This window comes from Bos grunniens, chromosome 19 (genome assembly GCF_055505025.1).
Source record: "Bos grunniens cultivar Pamir isolate PY7600 chromosome 19, Bosgru_T2T1.0, whole genome shotgun sequence".
Lineage (NCBI taxonomy): Eukaryota > Metazoa > Chordata > Mammalia > Artiodactyla > Bovidae > Bos > Bos grunniens.
In genome coordinates this window covers 34,212,471-34,237,983 of record NC_141183.1, presented here as the reverse complement: position 1 = coordinate 34,237,983, position 25,513 = coordinate 34,212,471, and the positions used below count along the sequence as shown (strand labels likewise).

General features: G+C 49.0%; 1 protein-coding gene across 14 annotated transcripts in view; it reads right to left on the bottom strand.

Moving 5' to 3' along the window:
* GAS7 (growth arrest specific 7) overlaps positions 1-25,513 on the bottom strand; it is a 213,374-nt gene that overhangs the window by 120,023 nt on the left and 67,838 nt on the right. Inside the window, exon 1 of one of the 14 annotated variants that reach the window (XM_086358913.1) lies at positions 24,226-24,381. The exons of 9 other annotated variants lie outside the window; for them this stretch is intronic. In XM_086358913.1, coding sequence (XP_086215039.1) covers positions 24,226-24,282 — 57 coding nt within the window. In that variant the 5' untranslated portion in view covers positions 24,283-24,381. Of the gene's footprint in view, positions 1-16,086; positions 17,304-23,410; positions 23,555-24,225; positions 24,382-25,513 lie in introns of those variants that run through there. 4 more of the 14 variants (XM_086358929.1, XM_086358919.1, XM_086358911.1 and 1 more) reach the window with 4 other exon arrangements.

The window sequence follows — 25,513 nt, the reverse complement described above, 5'->3', positions numbered from 1 at the left end:
TGATTCTTTTCTGAAATACATACAAGCTTTAAAAACAAATAAAATGCACCCTGCCCACTGAAGGCCCAAGAACACAGTGGACATAGATCATTTAAATCCCTTTACATAAACAACTTCAAATAACATGACTAATTCTGCTTTGCTGTCTGATATGCTGTTTGGTCTCAGAAACCCCTGAATTTGCAATCCAGAAGTGCTCACACGCCCATGTTCTCTCTCCTCTCTCCCAGGAGGGCTGAGCCACCAGCAGCTGTTGAGAGTACTTAATGACCTAGAGGTCTCAGTCCCCACAGCAAAAGCCCTCCAGCCCCTGGGCTCCTGTGGGTAGCCAGGGAAGCCCAGCATGGGTGAAGCCGCAGCTGCTGGGGCAGCCTGGGGAGGGGAGGGCTGTGCAGGAGGCCCCGTCCAGCCCTGCAGACCGAAAGGGTCAGAAAGGATGCGCCTCCGCACAGGCAACCTCCATCCTACCCCCTGGGCCATTCACCGGCCGGGGCTCCCAGAGTGGGTCAAGAAGCAGCAGCAGAGATCGAGTTGGTGATGGTTTCCTGGCAATTCCCTGGCAGGGACAGGCAGGACCTGTGAACCCCACTTTTCTGTCATTCAGACAAAGGAGTTCCTACTCCCTCCCACCTCCACCACAATGATGAGCAGAGGCACGGTGGCACCAGGCATGGGCACATGTGTCCTCATGTCCTGCAGCCCAGACAATCCCCTGCTCTCTGCTCCACACCTACTGCTTATTTAACTTCTCTGTGGCAATTATCCAGCATTTTTTGCCAAAGCCACCATCTCTGCCCCAAACCATGTGAAACACCAGCTCTAGTGAAGCCAGCCCCGTGAGTGAGATGCCCTGGCACTCAGGACCCCTTGCGCCAAGGTGCTGGCCACACAGCACACCACGTGCGTCCATCTGTCTGTCCTGCAAACACTTGCCATGCTTCTACTAAGCTCGAGACACCATCTAGACCTGGAAACCATAGCAGCCGAGACAGAAGGGCCTTGTCCACAAGGAGCTTAACTCTACTGAAGGGAGAACAGTAAGGCTTGGCTCCAAACATGGATGAACACTATCTGATTTAACAGGCAAACCAACACCGGAGGAAGGTGAAAAACCATCTTCATTTTCAGGTGATAACAACCACAACAATAAACACACAACACGACACTGTATGGCTAAATGTCCTCATCAGTTCATGTACGTTCACCACAAGCCTGGAGGTAGGTTCTGGAAGCACAGATGGTCCCTGGCTTATGGTGACTTTTGTTGACTTCGACTTATGATTTCTTGACTCTACGATGGTGTAAAAGCTCTATGCATTCCGTAGAAACTTGCTGAACTTGCACAGCTGGCTCCGGACCTCTTAGTGAGTCACCTCTCCTCTCACCTGCTCAGTGTGGCAGCTTCCTGACCGCCACCCAGCACAGCTCAACCACTGAGCATTCTGCCTGCAGAATGCCTCCTTCTGGACCCGGGCCCCAGGGCTCCCACCTCCAAGGGGCAGAGGGATCCTGTCTTCATGTGCCTCCAGAAGCCCCTCTGTGGTTCAGTCCCCACAGTGAGTCACCTCCCTCCTGGACTGTTGCCAAAGAGAAAGCCCCATTGTGGTGGGAGCACCCACCCCCACTTCCCTTTTCCAAGCACATTAGTCATGTAAATGCCAACAGAAGTTCAAAGACGCTTTGATAATGGGATTTTCTAATGCAAGCAGCTGCCGCTGCTGGACACAAACCTCTTGGCTCCCTCATCCAATACCCTCCTTTCGGGACCTCTGGGGTCAGCATCTCCATCTCCTGTGACATGTGGGGATGTGGACGTCTGTTTTCACACTTGGATTTTTGCAGCAGAGGGAAAGCCTCAAAGGCATGACCTGGAATCTCCAAGAACAGTGATCTGGGGGCCTGGAAACCTCCCTGGGCTCCAACAGCATGCTACATCTCCAGGAAACACCAAGCCAGAAGCAACTTGTGACACTTACCTTCTCAGTGTGCCTTCCCCCAACACACCCCTACTTCTGCCGAGAGTGCCCTGATTTTCTTTTGGGGGTGCATATTTCCCCTACCCCGTCATCATGGTTTGTGGAGAGAGATGGCCCTCGCCTCTCTAAGGAGCACAGTCTATTCTCCGGGCCACAGTGACTAGCTCTGGAGGGGGCAAGTGATCCAGGTGCTCAATTCCTGGATTTTAGTTGGAATTAAAGTAAATGTGAAGCTAATGGTAAATGCAGTAAGATAAATGATGGTTATCTTGACACCCTATGGGAAAAACCTCCTGAGTATGGAAGCTACACAGAAGAAAAAAAAGAGCTGGTGAGGGACAGACGGAAGAGATAGGGGAGTAGGGAGAGAGACAGACATCAGATTGCTGATACTGTGTAAGTTGCTTGATCAAACCATGCCTGAAGCTGATATTCTGGGACTTTTTCAGTTACACCAAACTATGAATTCCCTTTTTGTCTGAAGCCAATTTGAGAGGCATTTATATAAGATGAAATAGAAAGATTTGTGCCTAACATTCTCTCAGCACAGGCCAGGGCATAATATCAACAGCAGCAAACTCTAAAGAACATAGAGCAGAAAGTATGAGAGATTCAGCCCCTTCTATCAAGGTAAAGTCTTCTTCCAATGAGACATGCATTCCCAAATATCCTCCGTATTAGTTTCCTATGGCCGCTGCAAAAAACTACCACGGACTTGGTAGCATAAAACTAAGTCTATATGTATTCTCTCAGAATATGTACTTCTCTCAGAAGCGTGTGTGTGTGTGTGTGTGTGTGTGTGTGTGTGTGTGTGTGTGTATTCTCTCAGTTCTGGAGGCCAGAAGTCCAAAATCTGTATGACTGAACTGAAATCAAGGTTTTTGGCAAGGCCACGTTCCCTCTGGAACTTCTGGGGGAGAATCCTGTCCTTGCCTCTCCCGGCACCTGGTGGCTGCCAGCCTCCCTTGGCTTGTGGCCACATCACTCCAGTCTCCGCCTTCCTGGTCAGATTCCTCCTCTTCTGGGCACAGTAGCATCTCCTTCTGCCTCCTTCTAATAAGGACACCCAGCATTGCATTTAGGACCATCTGGATAATCTGGGATAATCTCTTTATCGTAAAATCCTTAACTTGGTCACATCTGCAGAGACCCTTCTCCCAAATCCAGTAACTTCCCAGGGCCTGGGGACTAGAATGTGGACGCAACTTTGGGAGCCATTCTCGCCATCTCCCCTCATCCTGGCCAAGTCAGACCATCACGCGAGCATGGACAAGGCACGCCACGGTTCACACCTCCTAGGCCTCACAGGGCCTACCCGGCGGGGCTCCACAGAATGGCGGGGAACTCCTGGGCAGGCCGAGCAGCACTAGGAGAGGAAATAACCACAGAGTCTTTAAAAGACAGAGTAGAAGAACTGCAGGGAGCAGAGTGCCAGGCTCGGCCCAGTGTGGCTTGCACTCCTGGATGAGGTCTGATCAGGGACATTTTGGGGAGCTGGAGTCAGGGGGCTGTCTGCTGAGGGATAAAATGCAGTATGACCTCAGATCAAGGTAAGGCTAATTAGAACACACCCCCACATAAACCATAATGTCCCCAGTGAGTGGGAGGGTTGGGGTAGGATGGGGGAAGGCATCCCCTTCGTACTGGAAGCAGGAAGAAAGGAGGGAAAATGAGAGTGTGATGTGTGAAGGAAGCCACGTCCAGCTGGGCTGTTTCTTACAGCTGCGATGATTCTGGCCTGTACTTGCTGTTAAGGGGGCCCTGGCACCAGAGAAAAGGAAGGGAAAGACCACCCACTGGGAAGAACCAGACCTGTAGATCACAGGTGCTTCCCAGCTGGGTCGGGGAGGCTTGCCTCTGGAGTGACATCCCCACCCCCACCATGGGGAGAACAGAGGCTGGTCACACCTACAAGAGTATGTGGGTGGACTCGGATCTAAGTGGGGTGTCCGGCCTCTGCCAGTCCCCAAGAGGACTCGAGCAACTGCGGAAGGCCCCCCTCCCAACTGGAAGCTGCCCCCACAACGTGGGGAGCTGGGTCAGGACACGCCCACATCTCCACAGAAACGCCCTGAACAAAACCAAACTTTTGAGCCTCCTTTGCGGTCTGCTGACCTGGTTGGTGAGGCAAGGTGGGGTTCCCCAAAGCCCTGTTGTTGTTTAGTCGCTAAGTTGTGTTCAACTCTTCGTGACCCCATGGACCATAGCCCACCAGGCTCTTCTGTCCATGGGATTCTCCAGGCAAGATACTGGAATGGGTTGCCATGCCCTCCTCTAGGGGAATCTTGCCAACCCAGGGATTGAAACTGAAACTCCTGCTTGGCAGGCAGATTCTTTACCAATGAGCCACCAGGGAAGCTCCCCAAATCACAGGCATTCCTGTAACACCACCAACACTCAAGGTAGTCCCTTACAGGGTGCTCAGGATGGCCTGGGCGGTCTAAGAGAGCCGTTTTTAAATAGCACCACACTCATTTTAAGGCCTCTTATGGAAACCCACACACAGCTAACACATAAGGACTGCGTGGTCCCTGACATTCTGCATGGGCAGCCATGATCCACTTTGGCTCCTTGCAGGTCACTAAATGCCTCCCCTTCACTCCTCCATACAGACTACTGCCCCCGCCCCCACCAGCTTACTTCTGGCTGAAAAGCTCCTTGGAGACCCACACAGAAAAACCAGGCCACCCGCCCAACCAGCACCAAGCCAGAATGTCTGTCACTCTCCAGTTGGTGACAGTTCTTTGAGAATACAGCTTGGACACTGCACACCCTGCTCTGCCCTGGCTGGGGGCAGGGGCCTTGATGAGAGATAAGAAACCATCCCCTAGAAGTTGTTAGAGAGACCCCCAACTAGGAGACGGCTAACTCTGTAACTAAGAGAAGCTGACAGCAATATCCCATAATCTTGACTCGGAGGTATGGTCACCTCACATTCTGTAAAGAGCCGGGGTATGGTGTCTCTGACACTATCTATATCAAACAACCTTGGTCACTGGGTCTTGGTCTTGACCTTGGACACTTCTGCACAAACTAGTCCAGGCCTGTGATCTGTCCTTCAGAATGTCATACGCCCCACAGCTGAGACTGAGGCCTCATGTGAAAAGATCCACCAGCTCCTCCCAAACCTCTTAAGCTGCTTCGTGAGCAGCTCAGTGAAATCACACCAGTACTGAGAGGGGCAGCCCCTCAACAAATTCTTGATAGGCAAGCTCATCCCAGAAGCAGCATCCACACCCCCACACCCCTTCCCTCAAGGGCTGAAGGAGCCTGGGTTCTCCTCTGACAGGAAGGCAGAGACCAGCTGTGTCAGGGTTCCCAAGACCACCTCTGGTTATTCACTAGGACTCACAGAATCAGTACGTAGCCATGATTTATTATAACACAAAGATACAAAAAAAAAAAAAAAATCAATAAAGGGAAAAAGTGTCTGGGGCCAGGCCCTGAGGAAACCAGGTGCAAAGCTTGCAGGAGTCTCCTCCCAGAGCAGCCACACAAGATGCACTGAATTTGTCCAGCTGCACCAGGGATGCTCAGAGACCAGAGCTCTGGGGCTCGATCAGGGGCTGGTCCCATAGGCGGGCTTCCCTGGTGGCTCAGGGGTAAAGACTCCACCTGCCAATGCAGGAGACACAGGTTTGATCTGTGGGTCAGCAAGATCCCCTAGAGAAGGAAATGGAACTCCAGTATTCTTGCCTGGGAAATTCCATGGACAGAGAGAAGCCTGGTAGGCTACAATCCAAGGGGTTGCAATGAGCCAGAGACAACCAAGTGACTGAGCATGCACTCATGATCCCATAGGCATCCTCTGCCTGATACATAGCAAAACCCCAGACTCCCAGAAGGAAAGCAGGTGCTCAGAATGAACCACAATGTTTGAAAGAACCTAGGAGCCAGCCTTATCATTTCTGGAATGGCGGGAACCCTCCCTAGAGCCAAGTGGCATCAGCCAAAGGCCAACACTGCAAGCATACTCTGTAAGGAGAGCAGTCCTGGGCTGGCTCTGTTAACAGTTTCACCACGCTGGATATAGAATGTTCCTTAAAAGGGACCTCTCCTGCTGTCTGGCTGGCCCATTCAGTGGCAGATTCCTGCCACCGACCCCTAAGCAAGGGACAAGCCTCTAAAACCCTTGTGCTGATGGAGAGCTCACTCCCTCACACAGCGTGCTGGCCCATGGTTGGCCTGTGCTCATTGACAGCATTTTTCTCCCAGAAACACTGGCCTGCAACTGCAATATTTCACACTGATGAGCACTTCTTATAATCACCACCACTTACTATCACTCCCTATGTCAGGCACTGGGCCCAGCATGCGACACACGTGACCTTATTTAATATAATATTCACGGTTTACAATGGTGTCAACTATAGCTTACAGGCATGCAATGACTTGCCCAAGATCCCATTTTAATGGGTGTGAGCCCTGGTCTATTTGACCCTACAGCTGGTGACCTTGAACCCCCTATATCCAGCTTCCCTTGGGAGCTCATCTTTCACTATCATTTTTGGCATGACATCATACCACTCTTGTTTACTTAATATTTTTAGTTGACTCTTTCTTTACTTAAAAAAAAAACACGTTTCTCAGAAAATCTTAATAGTATTCTCTGAATGGAAAACTAGTAACATCTGCCAGAAATCTACAACACAAAAATAACTGCAACAACAACAACAAAAAAAGCGATGCTACTCAGTCGTAACTAGACAGTGCTACCTGCCGAGGCCTGTTCTCACTCAGCACCACCCCAAACTCTCCTTAACTGAGAGCACTGCAAAAGGAAAACACTTCTCCTTTTGTGATTTAATGGTTCGGAAAGTCTTGCCTGTGGACCACTGAGACCCACCTTTGCCCAGTCTTCTGGAACATGCTACACGGTTACCCTACGTGCTATAGGAACCTGCCCTGTCTGGCTCACTGTCAGGCAGCAGGGAAGCAGGTACTGCTGGCTGGTTCCCTGTCTGCCCCACGCCCCATCCCAAGGCATTTTCCAGCTCCTCCCTGCCTCACTGGCTCACCTGTTCTCCAGCCTCTGCGGCCACTGTGCCCAGGAGTCACGCAACATCAGCACCCACTTGGGGCAGGTGCCCCTTCTGCTCCCAGCCTGGGCCCTGTTCTACCTCATCCCTAGTTTCTGCTCCCCTGAGCTCCATTCAGCTGGCCTTGGCTACTGGCCTGAACTTGGGGAGAGAAAATGCCACCAGAGATGCTGTGCTTCTGGCCAATTTCCTAAATTAGGAGGAGCTGGGAGGGACAGGCAGAGGGTTTCTCACAGGCAAGTCATGATCTGGAATGTGGGGGTTGGTCCGGGATGAGGGCAGCATTCTGCAGTTGGAAATGTGCCTTTTTTCTCAAACATGGGACGATATCCCTGATTCCCACTTCCCCAATACCACATGATCTTCTGGTCCAACCCAACCAAAGGCTTTAAGGAGCCATCCAATCAGAAACAGAGGGTCCCACTCAGAAACCATCCAGAGGCAGCAGGCAGGAAGGCACCAAGGAACCCCAAGCATAGAAAGGCAGTGGGGATGGCTGAGAGCTTGGGCTGATGAGGAAAACAGACCCAGATTCAAGTCCTGGCTCCACCATCCCCCTGGCCAAATGACTTTCCACATCTGAGGCACAGGATCAAAAATCATACGAACCCAGTAGGGTTGTTGTAGGGGTACTGGGAAGCACCCAGAGACTGGGCTCAGTACCATTATTTCTGTGGAGCTGGGCTCTGAGTCTGAAGCCAAGAACAAGAATAGGAAACAGCCGAAGGCAGATTACTCCCCCACACGTGCAGTGAACAGCCTGTGAGCAGAGAGCTGGAGAGGTGGGACCCTGCCCAACAGGTTTTTGTGCCAGAGAGGTGAGGGCTTAGCCTGCAGGTCAGGGGCCTACCTAAAAACCAGGAAATGTCCCATGAAAAAAAAAAGACTGCAGTCATCTCATGAAAACTCAACAGGGCCATTCAAAAACTGTCCTTACAGGATGAAGAAAATCTTCCCCGTCATCCTCGAAAGCAGTGGTTTTCAGCCTGGCTGCCCATGAACATCACCTGAGAATTTTTTTTTTTTTTTTAATTTATTTTTGGCTGCGCCACACAGCTTGTGGGAACTCGGTTCCTCAGTTGGGGTCATGGCAGTGACAGTGGCCACCAGGAAATTCCCCATCTGGGAGCTTTATAGCCACCTGCATGCCCAGGAATCCCCTGGCCCGTGAAACAGGATGTCTCAGGGAGACACCTGGAGATGGCTGCCTTGCAAACTCAAAGGTAATTCCAACATGCAGCCAACAGAGCTGCTCGGATGACTCTGTGGCCACCACCTGCCTCATGGGGGCCGGTAGCAGACACGACCTGGTCTACAGCTTGCTCAGCCAAGGTTAATAATAAGAAAGGCTGGGGCCCTGGGACGCAAAGCCAGCATGCAGCCTGCTTTGACCATCATCTGTTCCACAACAGCTATGCTGGCCGGCGTGGTCATCCTGGGCCTCCTCTCAGGGCAGCGTCACCTCTGCCCATCCTGGGAAAAGCCAAAGGCTGCAGCTCACTGAGGACCAGGAGTGTGCTAGAGAAGCTGGTGGGGAGGGTTCTTCTGTCCACGGTCTGGGAACAGCCCCAAAGGCATTCAAATTTCGATTTTCTTGCTAGGTAAGAGGTTCTTCTGGCTTACAACACCCTTCCTATAAAGTCCTGGAGCTACCCCATGCCCAGAGAAACCCCAAGTTCCATCATTTACTGAGAGAATGATCTTTCTGTCCACCAGCCTCCTGGATCCATGGGAGCAGATAATGAGCATAAGACAAAGAAAAGAGCGGACCACTTGCCAGCACTGTTTCCGGGGGTGGAGCGGGGGGAGACTGTGGACAGAGGCTTGGGGATGGACCAACGTGCACGGATTGTCTGGCCCTAGGACTGCTGCGTTACTGGCTTACCTGCCCACTGGTTTTGTGCCATTTCTCTAAAAAGGGGGAGACGGGCTAAAAAGAAGTGAGCTGGTTGACAGGGTATTACAGTTCCCAGGCTGTGTTATGATTCCAAGGGTGCAGAGTGACATAGTCTCGCCCAGGGTGGGCAGCAAAATGGAGATTTAGGAGACCCTCCCTGGCCGGGGACCCTAGTGACAGCAAGGCGAAGGCTCGCAGGAATGAGGCAAGGAAATGGGATTTTGATTGCTCAGATTAAGTGTGGCAGGGCCGGAGAACAGTGACAAGTGACATGTGAATCACAAAGACGAGGGCTTCCCAGGATCCGACGTGTCCTAACAGGCCCAGTGGCTCAGCCTGAGAAACAGGAAAATGGGGAAGAGGATGAAACACAGCTTGAGGCTAGCTGATACCCCTCCCCAGCCAGTGTGGGCTGGGCTCTTTCAGGGTCACTGATAACAATCCTGGAAGTCAGAATGGTTTTTGTTTGAGCCTGTTCTCTTAAGTCTAGAGTTCCTCTGTTGTCCCCGAGGCCCTGGGGAAAGCCAAGGTGTAGATGACAAGATGACAGCATGAACCCTTGCTCCAAAAAGCCCAGTCCACACACCAGCCACAGTGAGCTGGTTAGGAACACAGCATTCAGGACCCTCCCCTGACCTCCTGCATCAAAATCTGCTTTCTGCTAAGGGCACAGGTGACCCGTGCTCTGGTTCATGTTTGGGAAACTCTTATTTGCAGCAGAGGCTCTTTGTTGGCTGCATAAGGTACCTCTCAAGGTACTAACCACATACTGAAGTATGTAACAGCCACACAGACAGCTGAATGAAGACTTTAGAGGTGGTTTCAATTTAGGCTCAGACAGTAAAGAATCCACCTGCAATGTAAGAGATCCAGGTTCGATCCCTGAATTGGGAAGATCCTCTGGAGAAGGGAATGGCTACCCAATCCAGTATTCTTGCCTGGAGAATTCCATGGACAGAAGACCCTGGCAGGCTACAGTCCATAGGGTCGCAAACAGCTGGATACGACTTTCACTTCTTGTCCCGTTTAGGCATCTCACGCTGATTCCTACCCCCGGTCAAATCCTTGGCTCCAGCTACTTCCTCAGTTCCCCCCTCACAGATCAACTAAGGCAATCGCTGATTAAAATGTCTCCCCACAGCCACTAAACTTGATAGAGTAACCTTTCCAGATTTATTAGCCCATCTGTTCACTTACTTATTAAATTGTTTGCCAGGCTCGTTCAAACACCGAGTGGGCACCTACTATATGTCAGGCACTGAGAAGCAGCAAAAATATGACCCAGTCAGGTTCTGGGAAGAGTCTGCCTTCTGTAAAGAGAGAAAGATGGCAGACGGGCAGTCATGGCACAGGGTGACGGATGGGTGCAGTGCTAAGTGGAAAAACCGAGGGGTCCAGAAAGGGATCTTAGGAGGAGATGCTGCCTGCAGGCCATCGTAATGACATGCTTTCTATTTACCAGGCTTTTTGCTTTACGGTTTCTGCTCCCTCCTGCTTGCATTCTGTTGGATGGACTGCATTTTCTTTATTTTCCCTCCAATCCACAAACTTGGTATTTATAGAGTCTATTTATACTACTTAGGTGGTTACACTGACATTTTTTACATGTACACTTGACTTGAAGCACACAGTTAATTGATAACTCTTTTCTCCTTCTGAATAATACAAAGCCCTGCAGTGCTTTCCCTTTGATCTCCTCAGCTGACCTAGGTGTCTGGAATTTGAGTCGGCAGAAGGTGCTGCTTTCTCACAAGTCCTGGAACCGCCTGACTGTTTGCTATCTCCTGCCACTGATCATTTTTCAGAAAAATTTCAAATTGACTCAAGAGGAAATAGAAAACCTGAGTAGATCCATAACCTTCAAAGGAATCAATTCTGCGGTTTACAATCTACCTTAAAAAACGATAATGGGTTTATGTGGTTTTACTGACGAAGTTCTCTTTAACCTTCAAGGGAAAGGCAACATTTACACCATCTCTACCAGAAATAGAAAAACAATCAATTCCTTTTAGAATACTCTGATACAAATCTTCAAAGGAAAACAAAGTAAGAATTAAAAGCCTACCTCTTAACCTCACAGAGCACAGGTGTAAAAATCCTAAATACACATTAGCAAATTCTGGGGATGGGAGGACCATCTTACGCCCTCAATAAAAACAGTCTATGCAGTTAATACATGCATTTGACTAGATCACAATTTTTAAATGCCACGTAACAAAATATGCCATTTAAAAAATATGAAAAAGCAAGGCTTAAGAGACAGCGTGATGGAAAAGTGAGCAGGGTGTGAACAGGATATGCACAGGAGAGGAAATCTGAAAGCAAACACACATATGAAAATATACACAACCTCACTAGCAATGAAGGGAAAACAAACCCAAGTTAAATCTGAGGTGCAATATTTCACACGTTCAGATGGCAAAAATAAGTGTGCTCTCTTGGCAAGGGGAGTGGATATTGTATACTCTGCGAGTAGCATTACGTGTATATTTGCAAAACCTCTTTGAAAAATACAAAATCCCAAGTGGCAAAATCCCAAGGTACATACTGAGACCCAGATAATCTTCTAGGTATCTACCTGCTTCAGAGGAATACTCACAGAAGTGCACAAGAAGAAACGTACAGTTGTTTCTAATAATCTAAAAAGTCCACCCACAGGAATCAACTATGAGATACGCATGCGCTAGAAAAATGAACCAGGTCTACACACACTGACCTGGATAAACTTCAAAAACATGCGTGAAGAAAGCCAATCCCACCAAGAGAACTATATTTCATGTAAGTTTCAAAAGACATAAGACATTAGGAAATGTTTACTGCAGATGCATGCTGTTGCTGTGGTTTAGTCACTCAGCCATGTCTGATTTTTTGTGATCACATGGGTTGTGGCCCGCCAGACTCCTCTACCCAGGGGTTCTCCCAGGCAAGAACACTGGAGTGGGTTGCCATTTCCTTCTCCAGGGGATCTTCCTGACCCAGGGATCGAATCTGCGTCTTCTGCGTTGGCAGGCGGATTCTTTACCGCTGAGCCACCACGGAAGTCCCTGTAGATGCATACATGGTAATAAAAAGTTTAAACATGTTCACGGAAATGAGGCACCAACCACAGAAGAGTGGTTACCTCTGCAGAGACAAGGAAAAAGGGGAATAGAACTGGAGGAACATGTGGGATTTTTTTTTAACGCCAAGGAATGTGTTATTGTCACCCTGTATGTTGTCACCCTGCAAAATACATCATGCAAAATGCCAGGCTGGAGGAAGTGCAAGCTGGAATCAAGAGTGTTGGGAGAGAATTCAATAACCTCAGATACGCAGATGACACCACCATTATGGCAGAAAGTGAAAAGGAACTAAAGAACCTCTTGATGAAAGTGAAAGAGGCGAGTGAAAAAGCTGGCTTAAAACTCAACATTCAAAAAACTAAGATCATGGCATCCGGTCCCATCACTCCATGGCAGATAAATGGAGAAACAAGGGAAACAGGGACAGACTTTATTTTCTTGGGCTCCAAAATCACTGCACATGGTGACTGCAGCCATGAAATTAAAAGATGCTTGCTCCTGGGGAGAAAAGCTATGAGCAACCTAGACAGCATATGAAAAGGCAGAGACATTACTCTGCGGACAAAGATCTATCTAGTCAGAGTTATGGCTTTTCCAGTAGTCGTGTATGGATGTGAGAGTTGGACTATAAAGAAAGCTGAGCGCCCAAGAATTGACACTTTTGAACTGTGGTGTTGGGGAAGACTACTGAGAGTCAGTTGGACTGCAAAGATATCCAACCAGTCAATTCTAAAAGAAATCAGTCCTGAATATTCATTGGAAGGACTGATGTTGAAGCTGAAACTCTATACTTTGTCCACCTGATGTGAAGAACTGACTCCTTGGAAAAGACCCTGATGCTGGGAAAGATTGGGGGCAGGAGGAGAAGTGAACGACAGAGGATAAATTGGCTGGATGGCATCACCGACTCGATGGACTTGAGTTTGAGCAAGCTCCGGAAGATGGTGATGGACAGGGAAGCCTGGCGTGCTACAGTCCATGGGGTCACAAAGAGGTGGACATGACTGAGCGACTGAACTGAATGTGGTATTTCTAACTGACATTTGGCAAGTGTTGATACCTGTCGAATCCAGAGATGGTGATAAGCACAGGAAAAATGTTCAACATCACTAACCCTCAGGAAAACACAAGTTGAAAGCGCAATGAGAAACCACTTCATACTCACTAGAATGTTAAAAAAAAAATCTTGGCAAGGACCTAGGACGATTGAAAGCTCATATGTTGCTGTGAGTGACGAGTGAAGTGCAGAAACTAGTTTTGCCGTTTCTTATATAAACATACACTGACCATATGATCCAACAATTTCACTCCTAGGTATTTACACCAGAGAAATGAAAACATGTCTGAAAGACTTACATACAAAAGTTCGGAGAATTACTCATAATAGCTAAAAGCTGGAAACATCCCAAATGTCCATCAATTGACAAATGGGTTAAGTTTGGGTCTACGAGTATGGTCAACCAATGAAATTCTACTAAGTAATAAAACGGAATCGACAACTGATACAATATGGCTAAATCTCAGACCTTATCCTATTCAAGGAAGCGAAACTTCAAGGGTACAAAGCCAAGATTCAAGGCTACAAACCACATGATCCATTTCTATGAAATCCTAGAATAAGCAAAACTAACCTATAGGGTAGAAGGTAGAGGTGACCTGAGGAGATGAATAGGAGAAAAACTGATTGCAAATGGGTTAGAGAGAACTTTTCAGAACCATGTTCCAGATGTCAATTGGAATGGCAGTTATACAGGTGTATATATTTGTCAAGTCACTGACCTATATCGTGAGAATGGGTGAATTTTATGGTAAATAATAGCTTACAGCACATTTTATTTATTTATGGTAAATTATAATACATTTGGGCTTCTCTGGTGGCTCAGACAGTAAATACTCTGCCTGCAACGCTGTGCTTAGTTGCTCAGTCGTGTCTGACTCTTTGTGACTCTCATGGACTGTAGCCCGCCAGGTTCCTCTGTCCATGGGATTCTCCAGTCAAGAACACTAGTGGGTTGCCATTTCCTCCTCCAGGGGATCTTCCCGACCCAGGGATGGAACGCCCGCATTGCAGGCGGACTCTTTACCGTCTGAGCCACCAGGGAAGTCAGGAGAAGCAAGGCAGGAGACCCAGGTTCCATCCCTGGGTTGGGAAGATTCCCCTGGAGAAGGGCATGGCAACCCACTCCAGGATTCTTGCCTAGAGAATTCCATACACAGAGGAGGCTGGCGTGCTACATTCCATGGGGCTGTAAAGACTCGACACAACTGAGCGACTAACACTTTCACTTTTTTCATGATACACTTATGGTAAATTATATACTTTATTGTAAAATATATAAATTATAGTTGATTTTTAAAATAGGGATATAGTAGATACATATAACTTCTTTTTTTGGTTAAAACTAAGTGGGTTTTAGAAAATATTGGTCATTAACTGCATATCTGGCAGAGCAGGAGGCTTCCGGAGAAAAACAAAGAACTAAGAAGGCACCTAATGCTAAATCCTATCCTTTCCCGTGGAAAGCTATTTCATCACTGCAGCAGTCCTATTAGAAACCCAAGGGTCCTTTGAGATTATCAAGTTCAAGTCTCTCATTTTCAGGAAAGCAGTGAAATTTGTCCAAGATCACAGCTGCAAACATTTGTTGCTTAAGCTGCCGAGTGTCCCTTACCCAAACCTTAACACCATTGTACTTTTTCTTTTCTTTTTTTACGAAAAAAAGGCACTCCTACTAGGTACTTTCTCCATGGATCTCCGAATCCAGGTGCCAGCCCTCCCTCTATAAGCCCTAAGGGATGCCAGTGGGAGTTCCTCCCTCTTTGACAGGGCAAAGGTGTGCTTGCCGCCAGATGCTCTCCGCTGACACCTGGAGAGACGCATGGGGTTTCCCCCTTAACGACCAAGCACACCTGAGCACGCTCTGTTCGCTCTAAGGTTATTCCTATCAGTCCCGCTCTAAAGTTATTCCTATCAGTCCTACCTCCTGGCCCCACACAGCTGAGCATCTTGGTTTCTATCTGCTTTCAGAAGATATCCCCAGCCTCCGGTCCATCCTGTGAGCTTCCAGAATCTTTGTAATAAATTTCACTTTGCTTACATCGAAGAATTGGTTTCTGAAGTTTGTGACCAAAGAACCCCGTATGACACATCACCCAACCAGCATAAGGTAGGCGAAGCCCACAGTCCAGAGTTCTGAATGCTCCAGGATGTCCCTGAGTGTAGTGTGCTCAGTCACTCCAGCAGCGTCCGACTCTGTGCAACCCTATGGATTACAGCCTGCCAGGCTCCACCATCCACTGGATTCTCCAGGCAAGAATACTGGAGTGGGTTGCCATTTTCTTCTCCAGGGGATCTTCCTGACCCGGGATCGAACCTGTGTCTCTTAAGTCTCCTGCATCGACAGATGGGTTCTTTACCACTAGCGCCACCTGGGAAGCCAGAGGTAATGCCTCAGGGTACTCAGCGTCACTGCTTCACCCCAGGGTGCTGGGGCACAGAATAAGAAAATGTACTCAGTGACGCACGAAGCAGACTGACATGCTTTAATTTCACCCTTCCCACAACCTGGTAATACAGGGATTTGTTGATGGTGGTGGTGGTGTTTAGTTGCTAAGTTGTGTCCGACCCTTAGTGATCCCATGGACTGCAGCCTGCCAGGCTCCTCTGTCCATGGAATTCTCTAGGCAAGAATACTGGAGTGGGTAGCCATTCCCTTCTCCAGGGGATGTTCCTGACCCAGGGATTGAACCCCGTGCCTCCTGAACTGCAGGCGGATTCTTTACCACTGAGCCACCCAGGAAGTCCAACATAGGGATTAACCCCCCTTTATCTATGAGGACACTGAAGAGGAAGAAAAATATTTTTTCAAGGTTACACAGCTCATAAGTGACAGCGCCAGAACCTGAGCCAAATCTGTTCAAACTTTAAAGTCTGGCTCCTGTCACCTCATCAGGCTGCCTGGCCTCAAGAAAACACTCCTGCTTCTCCTGCTTTACAATTAGGTCACTGGGACTTCAACTTGGGTATCAGAGGCACAGTGGGATGTTGGCTGCACCGACAAAATGGAAGGGCTGGGGGTGGGGCAATGCATTCACTGGGTCAGGACACTCACCCAGAAAAGTGTCACAGTGGATGGGGTGATGGGGTGAAGACGCTGCAGCCTTAGGGAGAACAGACATGCCCGGGGAACAATGTGGGAACCATCCACATCCCTGAGGAGTGGAAGTAAATTCTTTCTGCTTGGAGATGAATACATGTTCACGTTCCCATGGCAACAGAACATGCGCACTGCTGCCCATACCTGTAAGTGAGTGACTCACGTTTTTGGCATCGCACTAGCCCAGTCCTAAGTCATTAGCTAATCAGCTGAGAATGCTTACACTCTGCAGCAGGGAGGACGGGTAAACAGGGTCTCAACATGTCCCTCTGAGGCTCTGAGAGCAGGGATCATGTTTCCTTGGCTTTGGCACAGGATTTGCAATACCTGGCACCATCCCTGCTCTCAAACCATCATAAGGAACCTGAATTTATTCTGGGCTCTCTAAACAGAGGGGATAGGAGCAGAGTTTCAGTTAAAACCAAGTGTTAGACACTCAGTCGTGTCTGACTCTTTGTGACCCCATGGCCTGCAGCCTGCCAGGCTCCTCTGTCCATGGAATTCTCCAGGCAAGAATACTGGGGTGGGTTGCCACTCCCTTCTCTGGGGGATCTTCCCAACCCAGGGATCGAACCTGGGTCTCCCACATTGCAGGCAGATTCTTTAGCATCTGAGTCACCAGGGAAGCCCGTTAAACATGATGGGAAAAGTGAATCAACTCAGGTTGCACAAGCTGATGAAATCAGTAAGAACTGTGGTCGGTGCAGAAATCCAGTTTCAGACCAAAGCTTCTTCATGGATCCCAATGGGTGTGCTAAGAGATCTGCTGGGGGATCAGGCATGATCTCAGCATGAATCAAAGCTACTTGAACTACAGCACAGATAGGGGCATGGAGTGAGAGGTTCAGAGCTGTAGCATAGATTCCCAAGAGATCCCAGTTCTAGAGGCCTTTGCAGGCAGAGGAGGCCTAGAAGCTACAAGGATCCCCTCAGACCAACCTGGAAATCCTTCAGTGGCTCCCAAATAACCAAAAATGGTTCTGTCAATTTAACAAAGGACCTCCCCAAGGCACAAGCAGATACAGGGAACAGTTACACGAAAGGTTTTCCCCTGCCCTCTAAACGAAGGGAACAACTGTGATTCCCACTTAGTTTTAGGAGAGTCCATTAAGAGGTTCAGGTATGCATGGGAAAACTCACAAAAGAAACTATCCGTGAAGGAAACATCCCACCCGCCCAGATTGCAGAGGGAGCAGGGCCTGGCCTCCCCGGGTGGCTTGTGTTTGTGTTTGTGTTTGTGTGTGTGAGGGGGGGGCAGGGGCGGGGCGCGGGGGTGGTGGTGTATACACAAACTGCCCTGATTTCTGCTGAGCAGGCACATGTCTTCCGGAAGATGGGATCACCAGGGAAGAAGTGGGCCAGGATGCTTTTTGAGAAGCACTAAGCATCATCACCATGTCAATAACACTTGCCAGAAAAGGCTGATGCTGGAGCGTGGCATGGACTTGCCCCTGCTTGGCAATGAGCTTGTTGGTCCCTGGGATGCAGGGGGCCAGGTGCCCATGCTGGGTGTCTACAATGCATCCAGCAGACATGCCTTGCACACTGAAGACATTCAATAAAGATTCACTGAATCATGATGGATGATGAATGAATGAAACAATCAAGAGGCCTTTCTGAACAGCTCCCTCAAACAGTTCCAAAACCTTCATCATTGTGAAGAGGATGGACTCAGCAAGCCTAAGATCTCAGAAGGCAGTCAGCCCACCACCGCTGAGCTCAGAAACGATGACCCCTTTACAGCTCAGAAATGGAAGAAGGGCTGAAGTCTGAGGTCCCTGAGTTCTGAAATCCACAGGCCCCAATGATGTGATGGTTTTCAGTCACTCAGATGTGTCTTAGTCTTTGCGACTCCATGGGTTGTAGCCCGCCAGGCCCCTCTATCCATGGGGTTTCCCAGGCAAGAATACTGGAGTGGGTTGCCATTTTCTCCTCCAGGGGACTTCCCGACCCAGGGATTGAGCCCGTATCTCCTGCATTGACAGGCGGATTCTTTACTCCTGAGGCACCAGGGAAGCCTGCCCCGCCAGGGCCCTAAGCATCCTCTAATAAGAAAATAATTGAAAATAAGAAATGCATCCGCCTGTTAGGGAGTATATCCAGAAGGAGGGGAGAGAATAAAATCCTGATGGGCTGGGTCAAAAGGGAGGCTGGGGCTTCACCCAGAGCAGACGTCCCCCACCTCGCTGTCAAGGCACAATTGCACCAGGTACAATTTCAGTAACATTAAAGACAGTGAAGGAGAGGCTTGTGCTGCTTTAAAAAAGAAAGGTGGTGGGGAGAATACATTACTGAGCCAGCGAAACTGAGGTTCTGTTAGGGGCACCAAGAAGGTGGGCTGGGGTCGGAAGGAGGATGGAGAAGGGGTTCAAGGTCCCAGGGAATCCAGCTGCTGGCAACCTCCTCACCTCTTAACAGTCCGGTCCTCTGGGCCCCTAAGTTGAGTCAATGAGAGTTCAGGAGATGGGGACCACGTGTGCCAACCTGAAGCTCCCTGGCCTCTGGCTGACTCTCATTAAACCCGCACAGGCTGGGCTGAGGGAGGCTCCACGCGGCCCTAATTACCGAGCCTCTTTTCACAAGGCTCAGCCCAGCGCAATGAAGGGACTCAAGGTAAATCCTCACCCAGTCCGGCGTCTCTAACAGAGAAATAAATCACCCTAATGACCCAGGGCGGGCTGCCACGCATGCTATTTCTGGAGCTGTTGATTTCCACACTGGCAGTGGGGGGGACACGTGGTGTGGGCACAAAACCCCGAGGCAGGGAGGTCAAGTGCAGCACGTCTGATTTCAGAGTGGGGAGAAGCTGGGAGGATGGAGTGGAGGGGAGAGAATTAGTGAAAGTTCCCATGATCCATTTCCCTGGTCCAGACCCTGGGAGCGCCAAAGTGGATAGAGAAAATTGGAGCAGGAAAAATAAGATGCGGTCTGGCTATGGTCAGGGACCTCTCCAGTCCAATCTCTCCGCACTAGAAGGGGTGGCCCCCAAATCTGGCATGAAGCTTTGCAGCCAGAGCAAAGAGGGGAAATGTGTTTGGCTAAAGGGTCCTCCGTGTCCTTAGGATAAAACAAGCCACCTGCTCAAGGCAAGCACCATTCCTACACTAAAGCCAAAAGAAATTCCTCCCACCATTCAGAAAAAGAAGATAGTTTAAAAAAGTCTTTAAAGACCATGAGCTTCAAGTGGCGGGGAGGGATGGATGGGGGCGATGAGCAATGAATGTGTAAGGGTACAAGGTCTCCTTTGGGGTTGCTGAAGATGTTTTGGGACTAGACTGAGGAGATGGTCACACAATATTGCAAATACACTTAAGGATCAGTGAATTTTACAGTTTAAAAGGTTAATTTTAGGTTTGGTGAATTTCATCTCAGTCTTTAAAAGAAATCATGTCATGCCTCCAGTCAAATCTTTCCCACCTTCCCATCTTCCTCTATTCCAGACCCAATGAAGGCCTGTCCACTCTTGGCCCATGCATTTTCCTCCCCACCCCACAGAACACACTTCTCAGACCCCACAGGTTTGTTCCCTGATTTTATTCGGGTCTCTGTTCAAACGTTCGCAACTGGAGACCCTTCCTGTCGACCTCATTGAAAACAGCAACTCCTAGTACCCTCTATTCTGAGAATACAAAACCTTGTTGTTTAGTTGCTAAGTCGTGTCCGACTCTCTGCGACCCCATGGACTGTAGACCTGCCAGGCTCCTCTGTCCACGGGCTTTTCCAGGCAAAAACACTGGAGTAGGTTGCCATTTTCTCCTCCAGGGGATCTTCCTGACCCAGGGATTGAACCCAAGTCTCCTTCATTGGCAGGCAGACTCTTAACCACTGGACTACCAGGGAAGTCTGATAAACCACATTTTGCTTCAGAAACACAGGCCACTGACACCTCAAATTCAACATGTCCAAAACCAAACTCCATTCCTACCCATCCCTGCCATATATATGTTGTTGTCCAGTTGCTAAGTTGTGTCCGACTCTGCGACCCCGTGAACTGCAGCAGGCCAGACTCCTCTGTTCCCCACTATCTGCTGGAGTTTGCCCAAATTCATGTCCACTGAGTAGGTGATACTATCTAACCATCTCATCCTCTGCCACTCTCTTCTCCTCTTGCCTTCAATCTTTCCCAGCATCAGGGTCTAAATAAATAAGGGCACATGTGGCCCTGGGAGTGGACATGAGTGGACACGAGTGACGGGTCCCACGTCCCCCTCCCCCTACACTCACTGCTCTGGGACCTTCCCTGAGCCCTGTTTCTGAAATCGCGCTTGTGAAATAAGCCTGCTGGAGCAGATGATCTATCCCAGAGGCCCCTTCCAGCATCACAGCCTGTGAGTCATTGGAAAAAAGCAGAGGGAGTCGGGGACCCGCCCGTCCAGTTCCCCCTCTGCCCCAGTCCCGCCCCTGTTTACCAAACAGTGCCTGCCCCACCAGCCCCTGCAAGGCCAGGACGCATTCCCGCGGAGCTCCAGGAAAGGTGATGCAGAAAGCCCTGCCAGGTTTCCAACCATTACACAGGCTGAAGGGGGCAGCCGGAGCAGGCGGGCACTTTGCGTCTCTGGCTGGTGAGAAGTCTAAAGTGGGTCACAGTGTCAAGTGACCTGAGAGGGGCATCTTTCCACTGGCCTGGAGTGGACTTTGCAGAGGCAGTCAGCCTCTCTCCGTGTGGAGGCTGGAAGTGAGGGACGAATTGGAGTTCTTAATTCCTCTTCCAATTTATGTCTCCCCCAGGATTCTTGCTCAGGTGGCTAAGTTGGATGGTGAGGCATGAAGTGAACCCTCTAACACTCTGCACGCTTGCTCTATGGAATACACCTGATACCACAGGGAAGCGAGCCATCCCAGGCAGTTACAACAGTGCCATTGTGTCTGCAGGTAACACTTGGGCTTGAAAAAAAAGCTTCATCTACGTGGATGGACCTAGAGATTGTCATATTGAGTGAAGTAAGTCAGAGAAGGAGAAATAGTGTATGACATCCCTTATATGTGGAATCTAAAAAGAAATGATACAAAGATGAACTTCCTTACAAAACAGACTCACAGACTTAGAGAAAGAACTCATGGCTGTGGGGAGGGGGAGAATGGGGGGAATGGGATAGTTGGGGAGTTTGGGATGGACATCTGTACACAGCTATATTTAAAATGGATAACCAACAAGGACCTACTGTATAACACAGGGAACTCTGCTCAGTGTTATGTGGCAGCCTGGATGGGAGGGGAGTCTGGGGGACAATGGATACACATCTATGTATGACTCTCTCTGCTGTGCACCTAAAACTACCAAAACAGTGTAAATTAGTTACACCCCAACACAAAATAAAATGTTAAAAAAAAAAAAACAAAGCTGCATCTTCATGACTTTTACAAAATTAGTCTCCCTGTGGCCAGTCCATGTGATGGCCTCTGCCCAATCTTATTTCCTGAGAAATCTTTGTTCTCTCACAAACCAAGCATTGCTCAGACCTGACAGCTAACTTCCTCCCAAACTCACAATCAGGCTCCACTTCATACCAAAAGGCACATGATGGGGACAGGACAGGGCCAGGACCTCTCTCTTCACTCCTGCTGGGCTGGAGGAATATTCTCAGCTTATTATTAATCTAGCTCCTTAGCACCTTCACAGGCGACCAGGAAAGAGGGAGGAAAAGAGGCAGCTATTCCCCTCCTTGTTAGGAGTTCTGAAGGCTCAGAAGGAGGAAACGGAAACTTTAGGTTAAAAGAAGTCTTGGGGGAATAATTCAGGTTTAACAGATGATGAAACAAGTGATGTATATGGTTCCTGGCAGCCTTGCCTTTTTGTGATTAATTTCATTATAGTTCTAGGCCTGCAACTGGCAACCTCGCCTATTAGCACAGAGGAACAAAATCTGGCTGCTGGACTTTTCAGAAGAATGGTCCCTATCTGCCTGCCTGGCATCTCACTGCCATTTTCTCTTCTTAATGTCCTTGCGTGGACACGGGCACACCAAATCTCACACACGGTTAACGCGGGGATCACCATTTCCCACGACCTCATTCCCCGAGCTCCTCGCAGTTGTTGCCTTTACACTTGAGACTGTTCCCTTGATGTTGATGACACCAGCCATTCAGGTCCCTCTCTGCCTGAGAGCTGGACCTGTCCCCTCAAATGCCATCCAGGCTCACATCAAGGATTCCATCACTGCCACGTCTCATTGGTTACCATGCCGGGTAGATTTCCATTCCTCTCCCACCGGAATCAGCTGACCTTAATTTTCCTCTGGGTATCACTCTTATTCCTTCCACAGTCCATGGGGGTTAGGATGACCCCACCTCTCAACTACGCCATCCTAGGCTCCACTGGAAAGCTGCCCAGTGATATTCCTCTTTCCTTGGAATTACTAAGAGTTTTTAGCATCTTTCTGAAGAGGTGACTAAGCTAGAAAATGCTGCCAACATAGAGGAAAGTAAAGCCAGGAGATGAAGGGTTTTGAGGACACTGCCTTTGCCTCTTCTACTAGTTATTTTACTAATAGAATTACTAGCAAATAAGCAAATAATAATGATTAATTAGTAATAAATAATATTACTGTGTATCAGTATTGTGTGCTCAGTCATGTCCGACTCTCTGCAATTCCATGGACTGTAGCCCACCAGGCACCCCTGTCCATGGGATTATCTTGACAAGAAGACTAGAGTGGGTTGCCATTCCCTTCTCCAGGGATCGTCTCAACTCAAGGATCGAACCCATGTCTCCTGCACTGGCAGGCAGATTCTTTACCAATGACCCACCAGGGAAGCCCACAGTGTACCAAATTAAACCAAACCTCAGTGGTTTCAAACAGACATGGGGTCTCAGTTTCTGCAGGTCAGGGATCTGGGTACAGTTTACCCAGACTTTGAGACTTAGCCAGACTTCTGAGCAGACTTCTCACAATGCTGCTACCCAGGGTCAAGTTCTCCACCTTCCCAATCTAATCCCTCTCAACTCCGGTCAATCCACCTCCAAAGTTCATCCAGAATCCACCCAGTGCTGCCACCCCGTTCCCAGGGCACCATCACCACTCCCTGTATCATCACAATGATCTTCAAATTGGCTCTCCATCCCCTCCAACCTATTCTCTACACGGCAACCAGAGAGAACTTAGAATACAGTCATCAGATTACATCAACCCCCTCAACCAAAGTCATCCAAAGACTTTGCACTGCTCTTTGAAAAAAGAAATCCAAACTACTTCGCCTAATTCACAAAGCAATAAAGTCTGCCCTTCTACCTACCCGATCCCTCATCATTTTATACCACATCCCCTCCAGCCACACCAACCTTCTTTGCTCTGTGCCACTCAATGCAGTGTGGTTCCCAGACGTATGTTGCTTTTTTAAAGTTAAAACAGTGACAACTAAAATAAAATGTGAAATTCGGTTCCTAACTGTTCCCAGACACCTTTCAAGTACCGAGCTGTCACATGGGGCTGGTGGCCACATGACCAGAACGGATGACCCGGAAATGACCAGAACATTTCCATCGCTGCAGATTAAGCTTCGACCTCGCTGTCCTAGCTGCTCCTTGGAAAAAGTTTGGTCCTTCCTCATGGCTTTGGCATGGGCTGTTACCTTTGCCTTTCCCCCAGCAATTCGTTCCCATGGCCGGATCCAGACATCGGCTTAAGTGGGAGGTTCCCCCACAAGCACCGATCTAAAGCCACTGTTTAGTCACTTCCAACCACAGGAACCAATTTAATCCTGCACAGCATTTACCACGGGCTGAGGCCCTCCTTGTTTATTTGGATTTGTCTGCTTATTGCCCAACCCCACCCACGCCTCCTCACCCCGAAGCAGACTTCCAACATCAGGGACCTTGTCCGGCTGGCTCATAGCATTCCGGCGCCCGACACACCTGCTCAATTAGCCACTCAGATTTCCTCTTAAATCACCCTTTCTCCACCTTCCCTGCCACCACCCAGCCTTCATCCCCGTGACGACACTGCAGACAGAATCCTGCCTCTGCCCTATCCTGAGCCTGCAAACACTCGCAGGTGAATCTTGTCAAGTGCTCCTCCTGTCGGCCCAGTTCCCCGTTCCTGTCCCTCTGGCTCCACACGGCCTCCGTGTCTCCACAGGTAGCATGCCTGTTCCTACCTCTGCGCTGCCGTCAAGGCTTCCGCTCTGCTTGGCGCACCCTCCCTGCTTCTCCATGCAGCCGCACCTTTGCCTGCCTCCCAGGTGTGGCTCAGGTGGCGGCTGCTTCTGCAGACACCAGCCCCTCCTCTGGTCTCCTCCAGCGCTTCCTGTCTGCAGCCCAGCTTCGGTGCTTACTCACGGAAGACAAGACGTTCCACCTCCCACACATACCCACCCCCCGCACCCAACACACACACATTATCATCCCCGAGATGACTCCTAAGAGGGGTGCTTCTCAAACTTCACTGAGGAGCAGAGTCAATGAAGAGTTCACGAAGGGCACAAGGTCAAGGCTTATGGACACAGGATAAGATCTGGGCCTCTGGGCCTTCCCCACAATCCCCAGGTAATGCAGAGACCCAACTGTAAGCTGCACCACTTTCTTTTTTTTTTTTTTTGATGTATATTTGACTTACAATGTTGTGTTAATTTCTGCTATACAGCAAAGTGATATAGTTATACATATATAAACATTTTCTTTCATATTCTTTTCCATTATGGTTTATCATAGGATATTAAATATAGTCCCCTATGTGATAGAGTAGGACCTTGTTGCTTGTCCACCCTATATATAATAGTTTGCATTTGCTAACCCCAAACTCCCAATCCATCCCTCTCCCACCCCACTCCTTAGCAACCACTTGTCTGTTCCGTATGTCTGTGAGTCTGTTTCTCTTTTGTAGGTAAACTCATTTGTGTCCTATTCTAGATTCCACATATAAGTGATACATGGTATTTGTCTCTGATTTTCTTCACTTAGTATGATAATCTCTAGTCCATCCTTGAGAGTTCCTTGGACTGCAAGGTGATCAAACCAGTCAATCCTAAAGGAAATCAGTCCTGAATATTCATTGGAAGGACTGATGCTGAAACTCTAATACTTTGGCCACCGGATGCAAAGAACTGACTCAATGGAAAACACCCTGATGCTGGGAAAGATTGAAGGCAGGAAGGAGGAGAAGGGGATGACAGAGGATGAGATGGTTGGATGGCATCACTGACTCGATGGACGTGAGTTTGAGCAAGCTCTGGGAGTTTGTGAAGGACAGGGAAGCCTGGCGTGTTGCAGTCCGTGGGGTCACAAAGAGTTGGACAGGACTGAGCAACTGAACTGAACTGAGTCCATGCATGTTGCTGCAAATGGCATGATTTTATTCTTTTTTTATGGCTGAATCATATTCCATTGTATATATGTACTACATCTTTATCCATTCGTCTGTCCACAGGCATTGAGGAGTCCATGTCT